General features: G+C 43.2%; 2 protein-coding genes across 2 annotated transcripts; one reads left to right on the top strand and one right to left on the bottom strand.

Annotated features, from left to right (window-relative positions):
* Positions 1–121: 121 nt before the first annotated feature.
* On the top strand, positions 122–9,520 carry rab21 (RAB21, member RAS oncogene family). The gene is made up of 7 exons (XM_041030267.1): positions 122–577; positions 5,107–5,166; positions 5,256–5,363; positions 5,589–5,652; positions 6,628–6,682; positions 6,758–6,846; positions 7,533–9,520. The coding sequence occupies exons 1-7, from the start codon at positions 440–442 to the stop codon at positions 7,670–7,672; spliced, it is 654 nt and encodes a 217-aa protein (XP_040886201.1). The 5' UTR covers positions 122–439; the 3' UTR covers positions 7,673–9,520.
* A 1,523-nt stretch (positions 9,521–11,043) lies between these two features.
* LOC121176196 (tetraspanin-8-like) lies at positions 11,044–17,502 on the bottom strand. Its single transcript, XM_041030206.1, has 9 exons — positions 17,338–17,502; positions 15,537–15,608; positions 15,332–15,448; positions 14,505–14,579; positions 14,146–14,241; positions 12,966–13,073; positions 12,842–12,880; positions 12,630–12,713; positions 11,044–12,329 (listed from the first exon to the last, which is right to left on the bottom strand). The coding sequence occupies exons 1-9, from the start codon at positions 17,395–17,397 to the stop codon at positions 12,189–12,191; spliced, it is 792 nt and encodes a 263-aa protein (XP_040886140.1). The 5' UTR covers positions 17,398–17,502; the 3' UTR covers positions 11,044–12,188.
* Positions 17,503–17,748: the final 246 nt, after the last annotated feature.

The raw sequence follows: 17,748 nt of genomic DNA, 5'->3' as shown, positions 1-17,748 counted from the left end.
AATACTCTATTACAAGTAAGTATTCTGCATTCACAATCCCACTAAAAATCAAGTATAAAAAGTAAAAATACTAAATGTCTAACTGAGTGATTTCTCTTTCATTACGTAGACGATCTTCGGCAGAGCTAGCCGGCTAACAGCTAGCTCAAAGAGACGCCATTAGTTGGGTGAAAAGCAGGCGTTCGCATCAGGTCCAAAGGGGGAGTATTTCACAGTTCAGACCCGTTTCTCTCACATCCGTTGGTAGATAAAGATTAAAGTCGGATTCTCTTATGCTGTCGACGTGTTTTTCTCCTGATTTTTAGCTGTTTTTAAAAATCGGAAGCCGATGTGAGCTACGCAGGACTTCAGTTCCGACGGGGGTTAGCATTAGCAGCGCTAGCTTGACACCGCTTGTTTTGATAAACGCCGATAAATTAGTTTAATAAAACTTGCAGCCATGGCGGCCGGAGGAGCGGGCGGCAAGACATACTCCTTCAAGGTGGTGCTGCTGGGGGAAGGCTGTGTGGGGAAGACATCGCTGGTGCTGCGATATTGCGAAAACAAATTCAATGACAAACACATCACAACTCTACAGGTAAGACAGACCGCCAGGGAACCTCTGACCCGGGTTAGCCTGCCAGCTAACCCAGGGCCGTGACAGTGAAATGGAGGTGTTTGTTTTATTGGAAGTCACAGCGGACGGAGCGTGTTGGTGGGGGGGTCAGTGTAGCTGTCACTTGTTTGTGGACGGGTGTTGCGTAGCCCGAGCCGTCCCGGGAGCCGCCCGTCTATCCGGGATTATCCGGGGTGGCGGAGGTGAAAGCCAAGCGTCCACTGATGTGCCAGGACGCGTATACCTGCAGTGGTGGAGAAAATATGTATAAAACAAAACAGAGTAAAATGCGCGTCATTAAATCTTAGAGCCCAAGGTGATGTCTTCAAATCTAAAATATAAAATGCTGTGTCCGAAAGATGTTTAGTTCATTCATCATGATAAGAAAAATGATTTGAGGAGCTTTAATGATCAGATATATTGATATACGACTGAAACTATAAATAGCTTTGCCTAATAGTTGCAGATGATTTTCCTGTCAGTTGAACAACTTTGCAGCATTAGGATCAAAAGTCAAAGTGCTCTGTAACTGTTATACAACTATATATTATATCATGAGCTTATTATTACTGCTGCGAGACCTGTTCCATATCTGGTTTGTAACAACATCATTCGACTTTCCCCATAACTGCCAGAAGCAAAGCTCAGTGACAGGCTCTGTGTATGTTGAATTACACACAGCTGTCACAGGGACTGTTAATAATCAGTGCTTATCTCATCAATAGTATAATGTAGTCCTCAGTGGGGAGTGTCATCATATCAGCCACAGTCTGTGGTAGTGATTCCCTGCCACAGTGGTAGATAAAGTGATGGCTTCTGATTAATCTGCAGATTTGATGACAGATTTCTTGATTAATTGGTTTGTTTTTAAACTGTCAGAAAAAACATTGCAATTTGTATGAAAGTATAAAAGACAGGAAATTAAATTTCTGTCTTGTGGACCCAGTTTGAACAACAGAGTAGCAATAGTCCTTATAGTGAAAAGTCATTATAAATGAACCATGATAATTATAACATTGACTGAATAATGAATCTCTGTACAGCTACTGATTGAGGACCCACAGTGACACCCTGGTTAAAACTCACTGTTCTGTTCTAATACTCTTTACATTGATTTCAGGGTTTGAAATAATTAATAATAAATGAATTGTTGTCAAGTAAAGGTTCAGTTTCAGTTTCATTTCTCTCTTTCTTCTGCACCTTTTCTCTCTCGCTCACAGATCGGAGCTTCTTCCTCGGTCTCAGCTTTATTCACCAGACATGTTTATGAAGCGAAGTCTTTTCTGATTTCAGCTTCTTATCTCTGGTTCACATTTGAAAATGGCATCTTGGACATTCTGGGTTGTGTTTGATGCTTTTCTTTGTCGTACGCTGCAGTAAACTGAATGTCCTTTGGTTTTGGTCTGTTGGACCAACAAAACAAGACATTTGAAGACATTGCCTATATTCTAACAGGCATTTTTTACTATTTTCTTACATGTTTTTAGACCCAGTGATTAATTGTGTAATCTCGAGCATAATTATGGTGGCACAGCTGATACGACAGGTTTAGAGAATGTGGGTTTCCTTATAACACACGATGAGGAAGTTTGACCAGTTTTTTGTGTCTGACTGTGGATGAAGAACTTCAGAGATCAGTCCAGAATGTGAATGGAAAACTCTGAAAACGTAAACTGTGTGTTTTCATATTTGTCCAGATCAGTGTGGTCACGGCTTTAGAGCTGATAAAATGTCTTTACTGTGTGTGTGTGTGTTTTTCATATCCAGCCGCGCTCAGAGGCAGCTGCTCCGCCATTCTGACTCTGTTTGGGTTGTTTATCAGCTGCGCTCAGGTTACAGAAACCTCTCTCTGACTGAAGATCTCAGCAGAGGAGGAGAAAGAAAAAGAAAACGGGGAAAAAGCAGGAAGAATGATGCAGCATTTCCATCAGAGCAGCCAGTGATGGAGCATCAATAATGACTTACAGCCGCTGACTCTGGATCAGTGCAGCTCAGTTAGTTTCTGTGTGCAGATGAGTGATGTGCTCAGAGTGATAGGAAGCCTCTGTTTGTGTACGCCGGCGTTTCATTTGAACCCCTCAGAGTCTGCGGGTTGCGTCACTGACTCAGCTCTTGCGCACTCGCAGCTCAGCCTGAAGCCAAACGTCAGCCGGAGGTTCCTGTTTATGTTCTGTTTGGTGTCAGGATAAAGTTTCTCCAGACGCCAAAGGCTCAAACGGAGGTGTCAGTGTTTATCATTCATTTGTTTACGTCCATGTAAGTAATCAGATTACTCAGAGAAACCAGGTGGGTGGTTGGAGAACGTGTTGACGTGACCTGTGGTAACCTGGTGACTGTAAATCTGTGTTTACATGCAGGAGGTCAGGACTTATTTCTCCAGCCTGATTATGGAAACTATGCTGCTGGTCCATTCAGACTATTGTTGGGTCACGCGTGGAGCTGGACAGAACGCTGTGATATGAGGCGCACAGAGAAAAATGTTGTAATACTGCTGCATTTTTCTGAAATCACCTGCAGCAGTATAAAGATTTGGTTTTAGTCACAGATCATAACATGACACACTCAGTCACTAATAAGGAATCTGTGGTGATAACAAACGGAATGGAAAATAATTCAGACTTCACAGTAGAGTCACTGCAGCTGAGAAACCCAAATGAATGAATGAATGAAAAAAGAGTTTCATTCATGGCCTCTGTTGTGTTTGTAGAACCCAGGAAACAGAGGGGGGGTGAATAATGTGTCAGACCCCTTCATCGTGAACAGTCACATGGTCCTGAACGCTCCTCAGCCCTGTAGCTGCAGGGCTCAGACACAGTTTACATCCAATCACATGTGACCTACAGAGTTTTCTGTGAGCACAGCTGGACGCAGCGACGCTGTTGGCAGAAGATAAACGGTGATTTTAAAGCGAGAGTTTCTGCTTTGCTTTCCGAAGAAGCAGCAGCGATATTTTGTGTGTCTTCACTCACACGTGTGAGCGGTAAATGAAATGCGGCTCTCCGATCTTCCTGTTCACAAGATCAGAAAATGTTGGCAAAACTTCTGATGCTGATGATTCCCGTTGATAAAGAAACAGTCTACAGCACGAGCTCTGCATTATCAAATCGGCAGGGTTTGTCATGAGACTGTTGCTACATATTTTTCCTCTCATCCTGTCAGTGCAGACGGTTTGAGCGGGATCCTCCGGGCTGTGGATGAGCCACAGCAACCGCTTCCTGTTGATTCTGATGGTTTAAGAAATGAAAAATCCAGCTGCAACGTCTGGAACATGGTTTTCACCTGCAGCAGGTTCATTTCAGACGCTCCCTGAGAATGGGGAGCAGGTGACTGTGGGCGGGACCATCAGTGGAGGTGCAGACCAGGTGCAGCTCAGCAGAACGTGGAGTGGAGGCTGAATATGGAGCACCAGCAGGTGGAGTCGAAAATGACCACCTGAGAAAAACAGTGTCAGCAGGTGTTGAGCTGCTGCTGGCTGTGCGGGCGCTGTCGTCCTGTCGGTGTCGATGTGTTTTGAGGCAGATTTCTGGGGGATGTTGTTGTTGTTGTTGAGCTGAGTGGATGAATTGCGTGTTGGTGTAATGACAGAAACAAAGACTTTGTCTGTGTGGGGAAGGAGAAAAGTCACATAACTCATTTCTAACAGCTCCACTTTGGATCTGAGCGATTCCTTTATCCAGTCTAAGTACAAACACTGGTGAAGAGACAAACAGCGTTTCTCCGGCAGCTGTTTGGACGGCGCCAAACAAACCACTTTAAAAGATTCAACAGGGGACATGGTACAACAGGGTTTTCTGACATTTTATTGACTAAGTGACTGATTAATTGAGAAAATTATTATCAGTGGATAATAAAAATAATTATTAGTTGCTGGTGTAATTTATTGTTGTTATTGTGATAAAACCGTTTTCAGCTCTCTGTGAAATCAGGACTCGTGGTTCTGGTAACTTGTGATGGACGTGTGCGCTGAGCTCTGTGGTGGGAGGCCAGAGCACACGTCCAGCAACACGCCTGGTCAGCTGACCGGCCTCACACGCATTCACACGCTGGTTCCTGTGCAGAACAGGGACCATGAGAAATTCCCACAGTTAAACTGGTGTCTGGAGTTTTTCACTCTCAGTTGTGAATATGTCAGTATGAACATGTCTTTTCTGTTTCTAATCAGATAAATCAGACAAAGGAAAGCAGCAGGTATGTTAATCCTTAGCTCCTGGATTAAAAATGACCCAGGTGAATAACAGCGTTGAGGTCAAAGGTCACGTCACGGTTCAGCAGAGAGACAGTGGCTGTCTCTGAGCATCTCCATCATTACAGTGAGTGAAACGCTCGGTGGCTGATGTGAATTCAGCTCTGACACGTTCAACATTCAGATCGTATAAAAACGTGTGGTGAAGCACCTGCTGTCTCACGCTGTCCTCACAGTGTGAAGGACTCGAGGCTTGAGTTGCATTCGGTTGAGACTCGTCCGGTCTGATTTATGTGATCTCACTCATCCTCCTCCTCTTCCTCCGCAGGCGTCCTTCCTCACAAAGAAGCTCAACATCACAGGAAAGAGAGTAAACCTGGCCATATGGGTGAGAGCTACAGCCTCTGCTGCTGCTTCTGTGCCGTCAGCGTTAGAGTGGACGAAACTGATGTTGTGTTGTCGTGTGTTTGTCTGCAGGACACAGCAGGTCAGGAGCGTTTCCACGCGTTAGGTCCCATCTACTACAGAGACTCCAATGGAGCCATACTAGTGTACGACATTACAGATGAAGACTCCTTCCAGAAGGTACCATCTGCTCAGCTCGGGCCGACTGTTCAGTTTTTATATTATCATAATAAACGGGTCAGAAAATGGCCGCAAACGTTGGTCTGAAGGACAAACTTTCATCCTTCTTCACCTCCTCCCTTCGCTCCGGTTCTCCTCACGCTCTCCTTCTTTTTACAGAAGTTCCTTTTTAATGTGTGTTTTTCTAAAAGTCTCTTTAAGCTCGGTGTGTTTCTGTCGTTGCAGGTGAAGAACTGGGTGAAAGAGTTGAGGAAAATGTTGGGGAATGAGATTTGTTTATGTATAGTAGGTAAGTCCTCACCAGCCTTTGACTTTTTATCTTTTTAACAGCAGCAACAAAGTCAGTCAGTGTGGGGGACAGAGGGGGACAGAGGGGGACATGCTCGTTGTAGGTTGTGGTCCACCTGTGCCTCTCTCTTCATCTGTCTGAGAGAAAAACGCATCATCAGGGTTTGTTTTCGTGTTTGTGTTTGCATCTGTTTGTCCTGTTGTCATGGCTGCTGCATATCAAGTTGTTTCTTTGTGTGTGGCTTCATGGGGGAATTTCAGAATGGATTTAACTGGATTATGCTGATGTTGTGTTTATCATGTGTTCGGACCAGTTGATCCAGTGGCAGAGCGACAGTCAGAGAATCTGCTGTAGTTTGGCTCAGGTTCACTCAGCTGAGCTGCTGCGGTGCTGATGTACCTGTTAAAGCTGCTTCACAGTCAGATCATCACTGCGCGACAGGACCGAACGATTTATGGTTTTCTGATCGAAGTTTCAGACAACCCGATCATGTGATCGGCAAAGCTGCGGGTTTTTGCAGTGCTCCTGACTGACCCAGGATCTGCTGTGTCCACTATTTTCCACATACCTGCCGTCTCCCTACCTGCCGAGCTCACCGATCAGAAGCGGCGTGCTGCTCGTGCACAGGTCAGGCTAACGCAATCAGCATCACCTGCTCCACCTGCTGCTTCATTAGTCAAATGGCTTCAGCTGGACCACAAGCGGAGTTACGGCGTTTATCCGGATGATAAGAGCAGCCGAAGACACCGGGAGATAGGAGGACATGCTGACTGTTAACACGGTCACCGAAGACGGATTTAAAAACGTCTTACTGTTTACATTTGTGGAGTCTCATCAGTGCATCAGCATCTGTAAAGCACTCTGCAGTGAGCTGTATCGAACAGATATAAATCCTTTTAAATTGATTAAAGGTGAATTTAGAAGGATTACTGTGTAACCCGTGGTCTGACTGAGGCTGCTTCCTTTTCTCTGCAGGTAATAAGATCGATTTGGACAAAGACAGACACGTTTCAGTGGAAGAGGCTGAGAGGTAAAAGCTTTAATCATCAGCTCTGATGGCAGAGTGTGGCTGGGCGGCTGGAATAACCTCTGTGCTTCTCTTTAGTTATGCAGAGTCGGTGGGAGCCAAACACTACCACACATCAGCCAAGTTAAATAAAGGCATCGAGGAGCTGTTCCTGGACCTGTGTAAAAGTAAGAGCTCACCTGGGCCCGTCCTGCACACAACGCCCCAAACACACACTTTAAATCATAAACCGGGCTGTGGACGCTTCCTACAACCACCACCATCCAAACGTTTTCACTGACATTAAACACACCTCTGATCGAAGAGCTGCCACCGGCGGTTTATACAACATCAACAAACCAAAGTTACACAACGCAACGATCAGTTGATGAAAGTGTATGATGTGCAGAGTTTGTACAGAGCTGTTGATAAACGAACAGTCAGAGCTTTTATCTCGCTGTGGTTCATGGTTCGTGTTACAGCCTTAATCCATTTGGCTGCAGCTTAAAGCAGGAGTTCAGTGTTTTGTTCTGGCAGAGAACTGGACGAGCAGGTCGAAGTCGTTCATGTTCTCCAGCAGCTGCTTAGCTTAGCTTAGCATAAAGACTGGGAAGAGGGAAGCGGATCACCTGTCCAAAGGCAACAACATCAACATCATCCAGCTAATAAACATGTTAAATCTCCTTTGTTTCATTATGTTAAAAAAAACCAAAAGTAAAAACGACGGTTGTTGTTTCTACACGATGGAGGAAGGAAGCTGCGGTGAAGCCACAGCTGGTTGTGTCACTTTGGACAGACTGTCCTCCTGAGGAGCAGCCTCTGACTCTGCCGTCCTGTCCACTGTCCACCGTGTGTGTGTGTGTGTGTGTTTCAGGGATGATGGAGACGGCCCAGGCTGAGGAGAGGTTGAAGGGCAATGGAGCCAGCCAATCAGCTTCGAGTAGGCGGGGCGTACAGATCGTCGATGACGAACCACAGGCCACACCTGCCGGAGGGTGCTGCTCATCTGGCTAACACACGCACGCACACACACGCACGCACACACACACACATCCTTTCATGCTTGCAGACATAATATTCACACACACATTTATCAGTGTCTGTCGTCCGGTTGGTCCGCTCTGAAATCCTAAAAGAATCTGCTGTGCTCATTCGGCGCCGCCTCTGCTGCTAAGGAGCATGGGAAATGATGTTTAAATTACTTTATTCAGTGTATCCTTTCAAAATAAAAGTAACTGGAGTCCTTATGGTGAAATCGGTGTGCTGTAGTGACAAATTCTCTAAAAATCACAGTTTAGCACTTTACTCTCGTTTCTCATATAAAAACAGAAGTTGACAGTAATTTGAAACAAAGCAGGGACTCGTATTACAGAAGACGTCCCGCGTCACGGCCCTCCTCCAGCTGGCTTCTGTGTTTCATACTAAAAGTAATGAATGAAACAGTTGGAAATGATTGTGAGGACACACGAGCTCGGCTCAGGCTTCAGCAGATGTTTCATTTGTTTTTGTTTTTTGGGGGGTGGGGGGCGTCTCTGAAGGGGTTAAACATGCATCCACACACACACAAACACATACTGTACAAACCTCCATTCATCTTCAGTTTGTGGTGTAACAGCGCCCCCTGCCGGACGAACATCAGACTGCAGGGAGATGGCAAGACTTTAATCCAAGCTGCAGAGGTCTTTACATGTCCTAATGACTGAGACCTGACCCGGGTTCTACTGATGCTGAGTCTGATCAGGTCTGGTAGGGTTCTTTATTAATTACTTCTTCATTAATTAGTTCTACAGCAACCAGAAGGAAAACAATATGGCTGCTGCTCAACCACATTTTTCCTTTGTAAATTAAACAGATTATTCAAATGAAATCATATTTAGAAATTTAAAAAAATAAATCAGTTTCCTACAAGTTTATTAAAAAGTTTGAACAGTTTGCTGAACCAGTATTTTTATACTGATTAATCTGTTTCTGTTTGGCGTTTGAAACGAAAATCAGCAGCAGCTGTCTCAACATTTATTTTCAATTGAATGAATCATTCGGTCACTAGAAGAACCTGAAGCGACGTCTCTGAATTATTCATCGTTTCCAAAGCCCAAAGATTTTCAATTTAAAATGATAGAGAAAAACAGAGAATGCTCACATCTGAGTATCTGACTTTGTTGCTTGAAAAATGACAATTAAAATTTGTCAATATATATATTTTTTGTAATTGATTAACTGACTAATTTCTACAGCTCAGAGCAAAAATAATGGATTTATTCGAATTGTGCAGCTCAAAGTTCTGCTTCTTCCTCCTCGACATGTTGAGTTAATGTTTGTAAAACACACACTTCATTGCTGCGACACACACTTACACAGACAGAGAAATAAAACCGTGCATGTTTGATTTCTGTAAAAGGCTTTGTTTGTTTGACTTTTAAAAAACGTGGTGAATAAATAAAAAAACTGAGCAGCGATTATTTAATAAGTTATGCTGATGTGGTGGTGATGGAAACCTGTACATGAACAGCCCTTTTCCCTCTGTGCTCTCTCTCTCTCTCTCTCTCTCTGCTCTGTCCTTTTACTGTTGTTTTTCCACCAGGCCTGTAGCTCATTAATCTCTCTGCTTACTGAGAAAAACTCTGACATTGTAAGAAAACATACTGGAGGTTTTATCTGCCTTTGGGAAAAATTGATGCACATAGAAGAAGAAAAGTAAACGATGTACTGTCCTGTTCATGATGGAGTAATGGAAAAAAAAAAAAACCTGGTTGAAAAGGAAAAAATATCAGCACACTTTTTGGAAATGTAATTTTTTAAACTGCTAGTGTCAAAAGTGTTTTGTAAAGATAATAGAACAATTATAACGATTTACACAACGCATGGAGGTGTCGCACACATTGTCGTTATTTCATTTGCATCACAACATTTTTATCTACTTACTGTTTTTTTATCGGGGAAAAAGTTAGGCCCGAGGCAGAGCTCAAATCACAGTGCATCAGTTTAAAGTAGACTGAGACTGATACAGATAGAATGACAGAGCTTCATCAGTGAGCACAGTCTGTCATTAATCCGTCCCTGAAAACAGTCCCCCAAGATTTAGATCCTCAGTAGGAACCAAAGGGACTGGAGCCACAGACAGGAGGGAAGTCAGGAAGTGTTTGTGACGATTGCTGCTTTAGTGTGTTTCTGTGGGATTTATTTACAATAAGAAAAATACAGAGTATCATCAGTATTATCCTTCAGGTGAACACATTAATCATTAATGAGAGAATGAGGGTGTCAGGTTCATCTTTATGCTGCTGGCTGGAGTTTAACTGACATCAACAGGTGGAAGTTTGAAGTAAAATGTTTCACATGGAGCCAAAGGTCAACAGAAATACTGAGATCGTGAGTCCAAAACTCTGAGAAGTGTTTGATTAACAAAACAAACTAAAAATAATTTTTTCTTAAAAGCTTCTCCACACAGCTGATGTGTTTATATACTTACATTTTTTATTTTTTACCTTTTTTTTAAACTTAAACGCACCATGTGTGATTTTCTGCCGCTAGGTGTCGCTCAGTCAAAACGCAGACTGGGAGTTTGGTGACGTCGTGAAATAGCGTGGGATTATGGGACATTTTGTCTTCGCCGCCATTGCAATGGTAGCAGATTCCTTCAGTGTTAATCGTTCAGGAGGCTTTTTACCGGGAGCCGTATCATCCACAGAGGTCTCCTCCTCTCCAGGACAAACGGGCCCCGAGTTTAGATCCGGTAAAAGCACCGAATGAAGCAATTTCACGTTAAAAATCCGCGTTTCACCGACGCTGTTCCGCGGACACAGGAACAGCTGCTAACGTTTGCTCAGCCCGTTTCTCTGAGAACTTCAGATCCTGAAGCCCGATCACTAAAATCCTTTATCCGGTTAAATATGTAATAAAAATGACCAAAATCTAAAACGCATACCATGAACACGTAACTTAAAACCAGATAAAAGCTCCATTTTTACCGCTTCTGGTAGATAAATAAGAAATGTTTGTACAGACACGTTGAGGTTGATGTAGTTTGACCACCAGGGGGCGCTGTTAGGTCTGAAGATGAAGATTTTAACCTGTTCACCAGAGCTTCGGTGTGTTTGTCTCTGTTTCAGTACAGTTTACAGTGTCAGAATTTCAGATCAAGTTTAATTTGTATATTTATCAAGAGTGAAACCCAAAGACCGGAGTTCCTGCTGATCACCCAGCTGCTTTGTTCATTAGAGATTAAATGGTTTCCTGTAACTATTCGTGTAGTGCATCATATGAAAACACATTTTCCTGTTTTTACCGTTTTTATTTCGTATTAAATCATCAGCAGAAGAAACGAATGTGACACAAAGAAGAGATGAAAAAAGTTATATTTCCCTTTTTCACAGACACAAACTGTCTTAGTGAACCAGTAAAGTGACTTTCTGGACTTTAGTTTTTTTACTTCTGCTTTTTAGTTTTTTTTTTTTACTTGCCTCATTAAGGAACAATAATTCTGTCACTTGAACCTCAACATGTTTTTAATGTCACCTCCAAATGTCCATGAACACAGAGGTGTTTCACACAGGTGAAGGCAGTAACAAAGAAAAGACCCACGGTAACATTCACTTACATAAAGTATAGAATATAAAAACAATCTTTAAAAAAATAAAGTAACAGACCAGAGCGACGTCTTCTGCAAACATATCACTGGTGGATGTAAGTGGTCCTTCCAGTGTTGGGAGTAGAAAAAATGCTTTTTGCCTTCAATAATAACTTTTTAAAAACTAACTACTGCAGCTACAGTGGTTTATTTCAGTGCTTCTGCGGGACAAACTATTTCTGGCACTTACGGTTTGGCTTTTCTCAGCCATTTGCTTTTTTTGCATTAGCAGAACAAAATGAAAGTTAGGGAGGAAGTTGTTTTAAAAAGTGCTTTTTTTTTTTCACCATGCAACAAGGAACAACAATCTGAAGCTCTTTGTATGGAACAACAGGAAAAGGCTGACAGAGCATGTGAGTAAAGAATTTTTCTTGCTTTTTCCATAATTACAAGTAAAACTTTCAATTTGTACAGCTCATGTAAAACACAAAATACTTCTGTGATCTTTAATTATTTTATGATCTTGACTCTAAGGTGCTTTTCACTGTGACCAAAGATCTTTTTGTTCCATGTTTCCATGATTGAATCTTGTTCACATGCCAGAGATTTTAGAGATTGAAGTCTCTACATATTTGACTATTTAATTCTACAATTGGAAATAGAATATTTTGTAAAGTAAAAGCTTTAATAAACTAATGTTGTTGCAGGTACTTCTAAAGCAGCTTTTTTTTTTTTTTAATAAAGCTGGGGGGGGGGGGGGGGGGGGGGTTCTGTTTGCACCCCTTATCTTCTATTGATTGCAGTGGAGCCAGCAGTCGCAGCTCCTGACAGACGTGAGGCACTTTGGACTCTCACTTGTTTAACTGAAGATTCAAAAAAAGAAAAATAACCCAGCATTAAGAGCTGGACCTCCTGACCCTGTTCAACAATCTAACAGCAGCAGAGGAAGGTGGAGGTGGTCCTTCAGTAGCTTGGAGGGTTTTGCAGCTCCTGGTATTTTGGTGGCGGTGTGGAGAAGATGGTGGGGACCGACAGCAGGACGGTGGGTCTGTCGGGATAACGCATCTGGTGGATCATGATGGACGAGAGAATCATGCCCAGCAGCTGAAAGGAAACACAGCGAGTCCAGTTTAACATCACTGAATTAACTTTTGACAGAGGCTGAGCGTTTAAAGGGACAGTCCACCATTTTCACAGGGAGCTCGCCCTGCTCAGACTGAGGAAAATAACTGCAGGGAACATTTTAGGGCTGCAAACGAAAAATAACGAAACTGATGTTTTGCACTGAAGTCACATTAACACCAGTGTATTTTGAGCGTAGCCGTGATGGGAATCAGACCGTGGAGCTGGGACCAGTGTGATGACAGGTGAGATTAAACCCGTCAGGAGAGCAGAAATACTCACAGCCAGGGCAGCCATGGTGAAGATGACACCGATTGTGATGTCAGCGATCAGCAGGGCGTAATGCATGACGATGGGGAGGCAGGTCTGCAGACGGGAGCAGAAAGAAAACGTCACCTTTCTAGTTTTTATAACCATTGGATGAATCGTTTGTTTAGTTTGTTCTCGTCTTTAACTGAGTCTAGTTTTTATAAACCTGACGCTGGTTTACTGACCTTGGTGTAGATGGACTTTTGCTGCTGTCGCATGAAGTTCTGGAGGAGACGGAAAGATGAAGACGTTAGTGAGCCGCGTTTCAAACACGTTTGGGAGGAAGTGTGTTTGTGTAGTGATACTCACTCTGTAGCTGACTGTCTGACACTTGTCCTCCTCCATCGGGCGGCACAGACAGGAGTTAGGGATGTTGTCCTCCCAGTCAGTGTAACTGAACAGGCCACAGCACTGCAGCTAAACACAGGAGGAGAAATAAACAGGAGGGTTATTCATCAGAGTTAGTAACCTGTCAGTAAGAGGAAAGGGTCACGAGAAAGAGTTTTATGAACAGATAAACGTGTCTGTAGGAACGTCCCACAGCCAAGCTGATGCCAACTCATGTTGGAGAGTTGTGTTTGGTACAAACGGTCCTGTGAGAAGCTGCTCCTGTGAAACCACTCATCTGTGGCTTGACCCCTTTTTTTCCTTGCTGTTTACTGCAGTTTACTCTGCTGGTAAAAAGAACCACGTTTATTCTTTAAACTTTCCTCTGTGGCTCACACTGTTAGCTCAAAGTCTCACAGGCACAAATAAAAAGATTTTAGAAGAGATTTTATTTTTAGGCTCGTGCACAGAAAGACAGTGATGGTCAAAAGAATTTATATTAGAAAACTAACAAACTGAAACTGAGGGACTAAATATTTAAAAGCCTTCCTTAAACTCATGGTTTGTTCATATTTGTGTGAAAGCAAATGTGGAAGTGAGTAAGGAGTGTCCCATCAACTTCCTCTTTAAAAACAGGAAGTGACAGATAATTCCAGCCGCAGCAGCAACCCGAGCTAACCAGCAGACGCTGTGGAGACGTCCACTTTCTCCTGACAGCGGCTGATTTCTCCAGCTGCTTTTCATTCTGACCACACGTGTGCTTTCAAAATTTACTTCACATAAACCGAGTCCAGAGAATGTTTAGTGAACACAGAAGGAACCTGTGCAGAGTTTTGATAAGAGCAACAGTTTTTTTCCACTGGGCGGATTTTGTATTAATGTTTTCTGAGTTTGTTTGTAACATGTTTCCAAACAGAAACGCCATCTAATTCATATTTAAAGAGCTGCACTGAGGTCCATGCCGGCCAAAGCCCTGTATGAACGTTATTATTTATATATTATAAAACTCTTTTCTTGAAAAACCGTTAAACTGATAAATCGATAAATTACTTGCCAGTTAATTTTTTGTCATAATCATCTTTCTGTTTCACATCACCTTGATCGTCCATGTTGCTGTGTGTGTGTGTGTGTGTGAGAGAGAGAGAGAGTTAGTGTATCTCACCTGTGTCTGCAGGGCGTCCATCATGTCCTTCACCTCGTCTGAAGCTTTGTCCAGAGGCAAAAATTCACGGAACTTTCCCTCAAGAATGTCTCTCATCTGCAAACACACACACACACACAGCTTCATACACTCTGAAGGAAAATGTTAACAGGCTTTGTTATATATATATATATATATATATATATATATATATATATATATATATATATATATATATATATATATATATATTTTTTTTTTTTTTTAAACATTCTTCTGTATAAATGATGAATGAATGTGTAAAACTTTGCACCGCTCTGTAATGATACTTTCCCTCCTCGTACGCAGCAGAATCCACGACAAAGCGTCAGGATTGTTACCTGTGGTCGGACGACGGCGGCTGGGACTCCGGCTCGCAGCATCAGCAGACTGCCGATCACCATGCAGACCAGGAACTGCAGAGAAATGAGATCCCTGTCAGGACAGACTGTTATCATATGGATTTTCATTTATATTCCATTATGACATTGTCTGTCTCATGATGAACAACATACAGTGTGATTTATAGATGAGAAGTCTCTGCGAGAAGAGAAGCTTACTTACCTACTAACATCTACTCAACATATGACAAAAGGCCTACACAATAAATCAGCCTTACTTTCAGTATTTGGACATTATTCCCAAACATCACTGAACAGCATTTTTTGCTGCGTGTGCGCGGTCCTGTTGATATTACATGTAACTCGTAACTCGCACGAACACGCTCATGGCTGGATCAGAAAACAAAGGGTTAACTGGGTTTCCTATCAGCTTTGTTCATGATACAGACCCCAGGTGGAAAAGGAGGGCACAAAACATCCTGCTGGTCTCTGAGGAGTCAAAACGCAACAACAGGAAATAATAAAAAAAGCCACACAACCCCCCCGTTTCATTTCAGTAGGTTATCTGGTTGTTTTTCTCTCTTCAGGTTTGGTCTGCTTGCTCGTCCGGTTTTCCCCTCACAGATCACCTCATTCTGGAAACTTCTTTAAGTCACCATAAGCACGCCACTTCCTTTTAGAAGCAGTTTTTTCTCTCAGTGTGACGCAACATTTTCTATATTGCATGATTTGAAAAAAAAAAAAAAAAAAACTAGTGTCACGTCCTCTTTTATTTGGAACTGACATCATCCTGTGCAGCCCATGTGTCAGCGGATCTCTGTACTCACTATGATCAGGGACACTCTGCTCTCCTTGTGGGCTCCATAGGCTCCCAGGACGGCGATCATCAAGGTGACGACGCCCACGGTGTAGCAGATGATGAGGCCGGCGGTCCGACCTTGCAGCTGGAGGCAGAACAGACGAGTGATAGTTAATATTTTGGGGTTTTCAGACAGCGAAGGGTTAACCGCTTAAACAAGTGTTTGTTCTCACGTTTTCTCCTCCATTAACGTTGGTCAAGACCTGAGACAGCAGAGTGAGCAGGATGATCACACCACCAATAATCTGCAACAACAAAAAACAGTTTGATTAGAGTTTTTACAAATGAAGAAATAAACGAGCAACGTTCTCTCCGGTGTGCTCAGCGGGAAAGTCTCTGTCTGCAGGCAGAGACTTCTCAGCTCAGAGCTGGGATTTACGAAATGCAGTCAGACGCGGGAGGGAATCACAGATCTTGTGTCCAGCGACTGGAGGAAGTTTTTAAATCCGTCTTCGGTGACCGTGTTAACAGTCAGCATGTCCTCCTATCTCCCGGTGTCTTCGGCTGCTCTTATCATCCGGATAAACGCCGTAACTCCGCTTGTGGTCCAGCTGAAGCCATTTGACTAATGAAGCAGCAGGTGGAGCAGGTGATACTGATTGCGTTAGCCTGACCTGTGCACGAGCAGCACGCCGCTTCTGATCGGTGAGCTCGGCAGGTAGGGAGACGGCAGGTATGTGGAAAATAGTGGACACAGCAGATCCTGGGTCAGTCAGGAGCACTGCAAAAACCCGCAGCTTTGCCGATCACATGATCGCGTTGTCTGAAAATCAGTTTCCATCAGAAAACCATAAATCGATCAGTCCTGGTTCATAACGTAACTGTCAGGTATGTTATTCATATGTCTCTGAGGTGAACCTTGTAAAATAAAACCAGACAAACCGGTTTGTATTTGTTTTGTAACAGTGCGGAAATGCTTGTGTGGATCTTGTGGAGATAAACATTCAAAACATCGTCGCTGCCGATGACCTCCCGGGGCTTTTACCGTGAAACACGTCTGAAGCTTTCTGAACAACGAAACAGCTGCTGTTGACTTTAACTGCTGTTTCCTCTTCAGACTGAGTGGAAACCAGCAGAGAGAAACCAGCAGAGAGAAACCAGCAGAGAGAAACCAGCACAAACACTCAGAACCAAAGGTGAAAGAAAACCCATCTGGAACTGATGAGTCACTTTAAAGCAAAAAGACCAAACATGATGGTTCCAGTTTTTTCCTTTTTCTTCTTCTGGTCCTGATTTAGAGGAAACTGAACACCTTTGGATTTTGGACACTTGATTGAATAATTAAGACATTTGAAGACAGGACACCGGACACTTCATAACCCAAACTACTAAATAACTACAAACTAATCCATTAATCAGTGACAACTGGTTTTCAGTGGCAGCCATAACAGACAGGCCAGGACAGGACAGCTCAGGATTATTTTCCTTACTCATTAATCTGTTTATTATTTTCCTGATTCATTGATTATTTGCCATCAGATCTTGGCCCAAGATATTTCATATACTCTCACACCTGACAGTAAAAGCTGGAATTCCTTTCCACATTTGCAAGTTTTGAATTTACATACATTTGTCAGAAACTGTTATTTCATTCTCAAAATGGCTGCAGATTATTTTTCTTTCCATCGATCAGTCCCTGAAGCTCTGATGCAAACATATTGAACTGCTACACAAAGCTTAAAATAACAGAATAAAACATCAGTCAGATTAAAAACACCGGCCATAAAAAACCTTACACATGCTTAATAACACACAAAAACACAAAACACGTTTAAACTGATAACATGACAATAATTTTAATAACTTTCTATTTGTTTTACTTTAAGTTACACATCATATCACAGCCACATATCGTTGTACTCGTCTGTAAAAGGTAAAATCGTGTTTTAAAGCCTGAAGCCGGACACTACGCACTTTTTATTCCACAGATCCACAGGCGGCCATTTTTAACGGGATCTACCGGCGGAAACTCACCGCGAAGAAGATGTTGAAGATGGTGAAGAGGCGTTTGAGGCAGGTGTTGACCTGAGCCATGTTTACAGGTGAGAATAGGACAAAAATCCGCTGAACTCCTCTTCGGTTCCTGTGTCCTGTCTCCTGTCTTACTGCGACTGCGGCGGGTGAAGTGAGGAGGAGCCACAGAGTCTGCGGGCTTTATGTCCCCCAGCCTCAGGACGGTGGGAGGGGGGCGGGGGCGGGGGGAGAGGGGGCGTGGTTTCTGGTAAATGATGAGGATAGAGATGGAGAGGAGGAAAGGAGGCGGGGAGGGGAGGAAAGGAGGCGGGGAGAGGAGCGCTTATGTCCGGGAAGCCGAGTGGAAAGATTCCGTGCAGTGACCTCCCGTTCCGGGATTGGACGGGAGCATCGGTGTGAGGCCCAAACATG

This window comes from Toxotes jaculatrix, chromosome 22 (genome assembly GCF_017976425.1).
Source record: "Toxotes jaculatrix isolate fToxJac2 chromosome 22, fToxJac2.pri, whole genome shotgun sequence".
NCBI classification, from domain to species: Eukaryota; Metazoa; Chordata; class Actinopteri; family Toxotidae; genus Toxotes; species Toxotes jaculatrix.
Note: the sequence above shows the minus strand (reverse complement) of the source record. Positions and strands in the feature narration are given on the sequence as shown.

Bases quoted from the DNA above. Each gene is read 5' to 3' on its own strand.
- rab21 (XM_041030267.1), top strand. From the start codon at position 440: ATGGCGGCCGGAGGAGCGGGCGGCAAGACATACTCCTTCAAGGTGGTG. The intron at 6,683-6,757 runs GTAAAAGCTTTA...GCTTCTCTTTAG, and splicing joins TCAGTGGAAGAGGCTGAGAG to TTATGCAGAGTCGGTGGGAG. The intron at 6,847-7,532 runs GTAAGAGCTCAC...TGTGTGTTTCAG, and splicing joins GTTCCTGGACCTGTGTAAAA to GGATGATGGAGACGGCCCAG.
- LOC121176196 (XM_041030206.1), bottom strand. From the start codon at position 17,397: ATGGCTCAGGTCAACACCTGCCTCAAACGCCTCTTCACCATCTTCAAC. The intron at 14,242-14,504 runs GTAACAATCCTG...GTGTGTTTGCAG, and splicing joins CCGCCGTCGTCCGACCACAG to ATGAGAGACATTCTTGAGGG. The intron at 12,714-12,841 runs GTCAGTAAACCA...TCCCGTCTGCAG, and splicing joins AAAAGTCCATCTACACCAAG to ACCTGCCTCCCCATCGTCAT.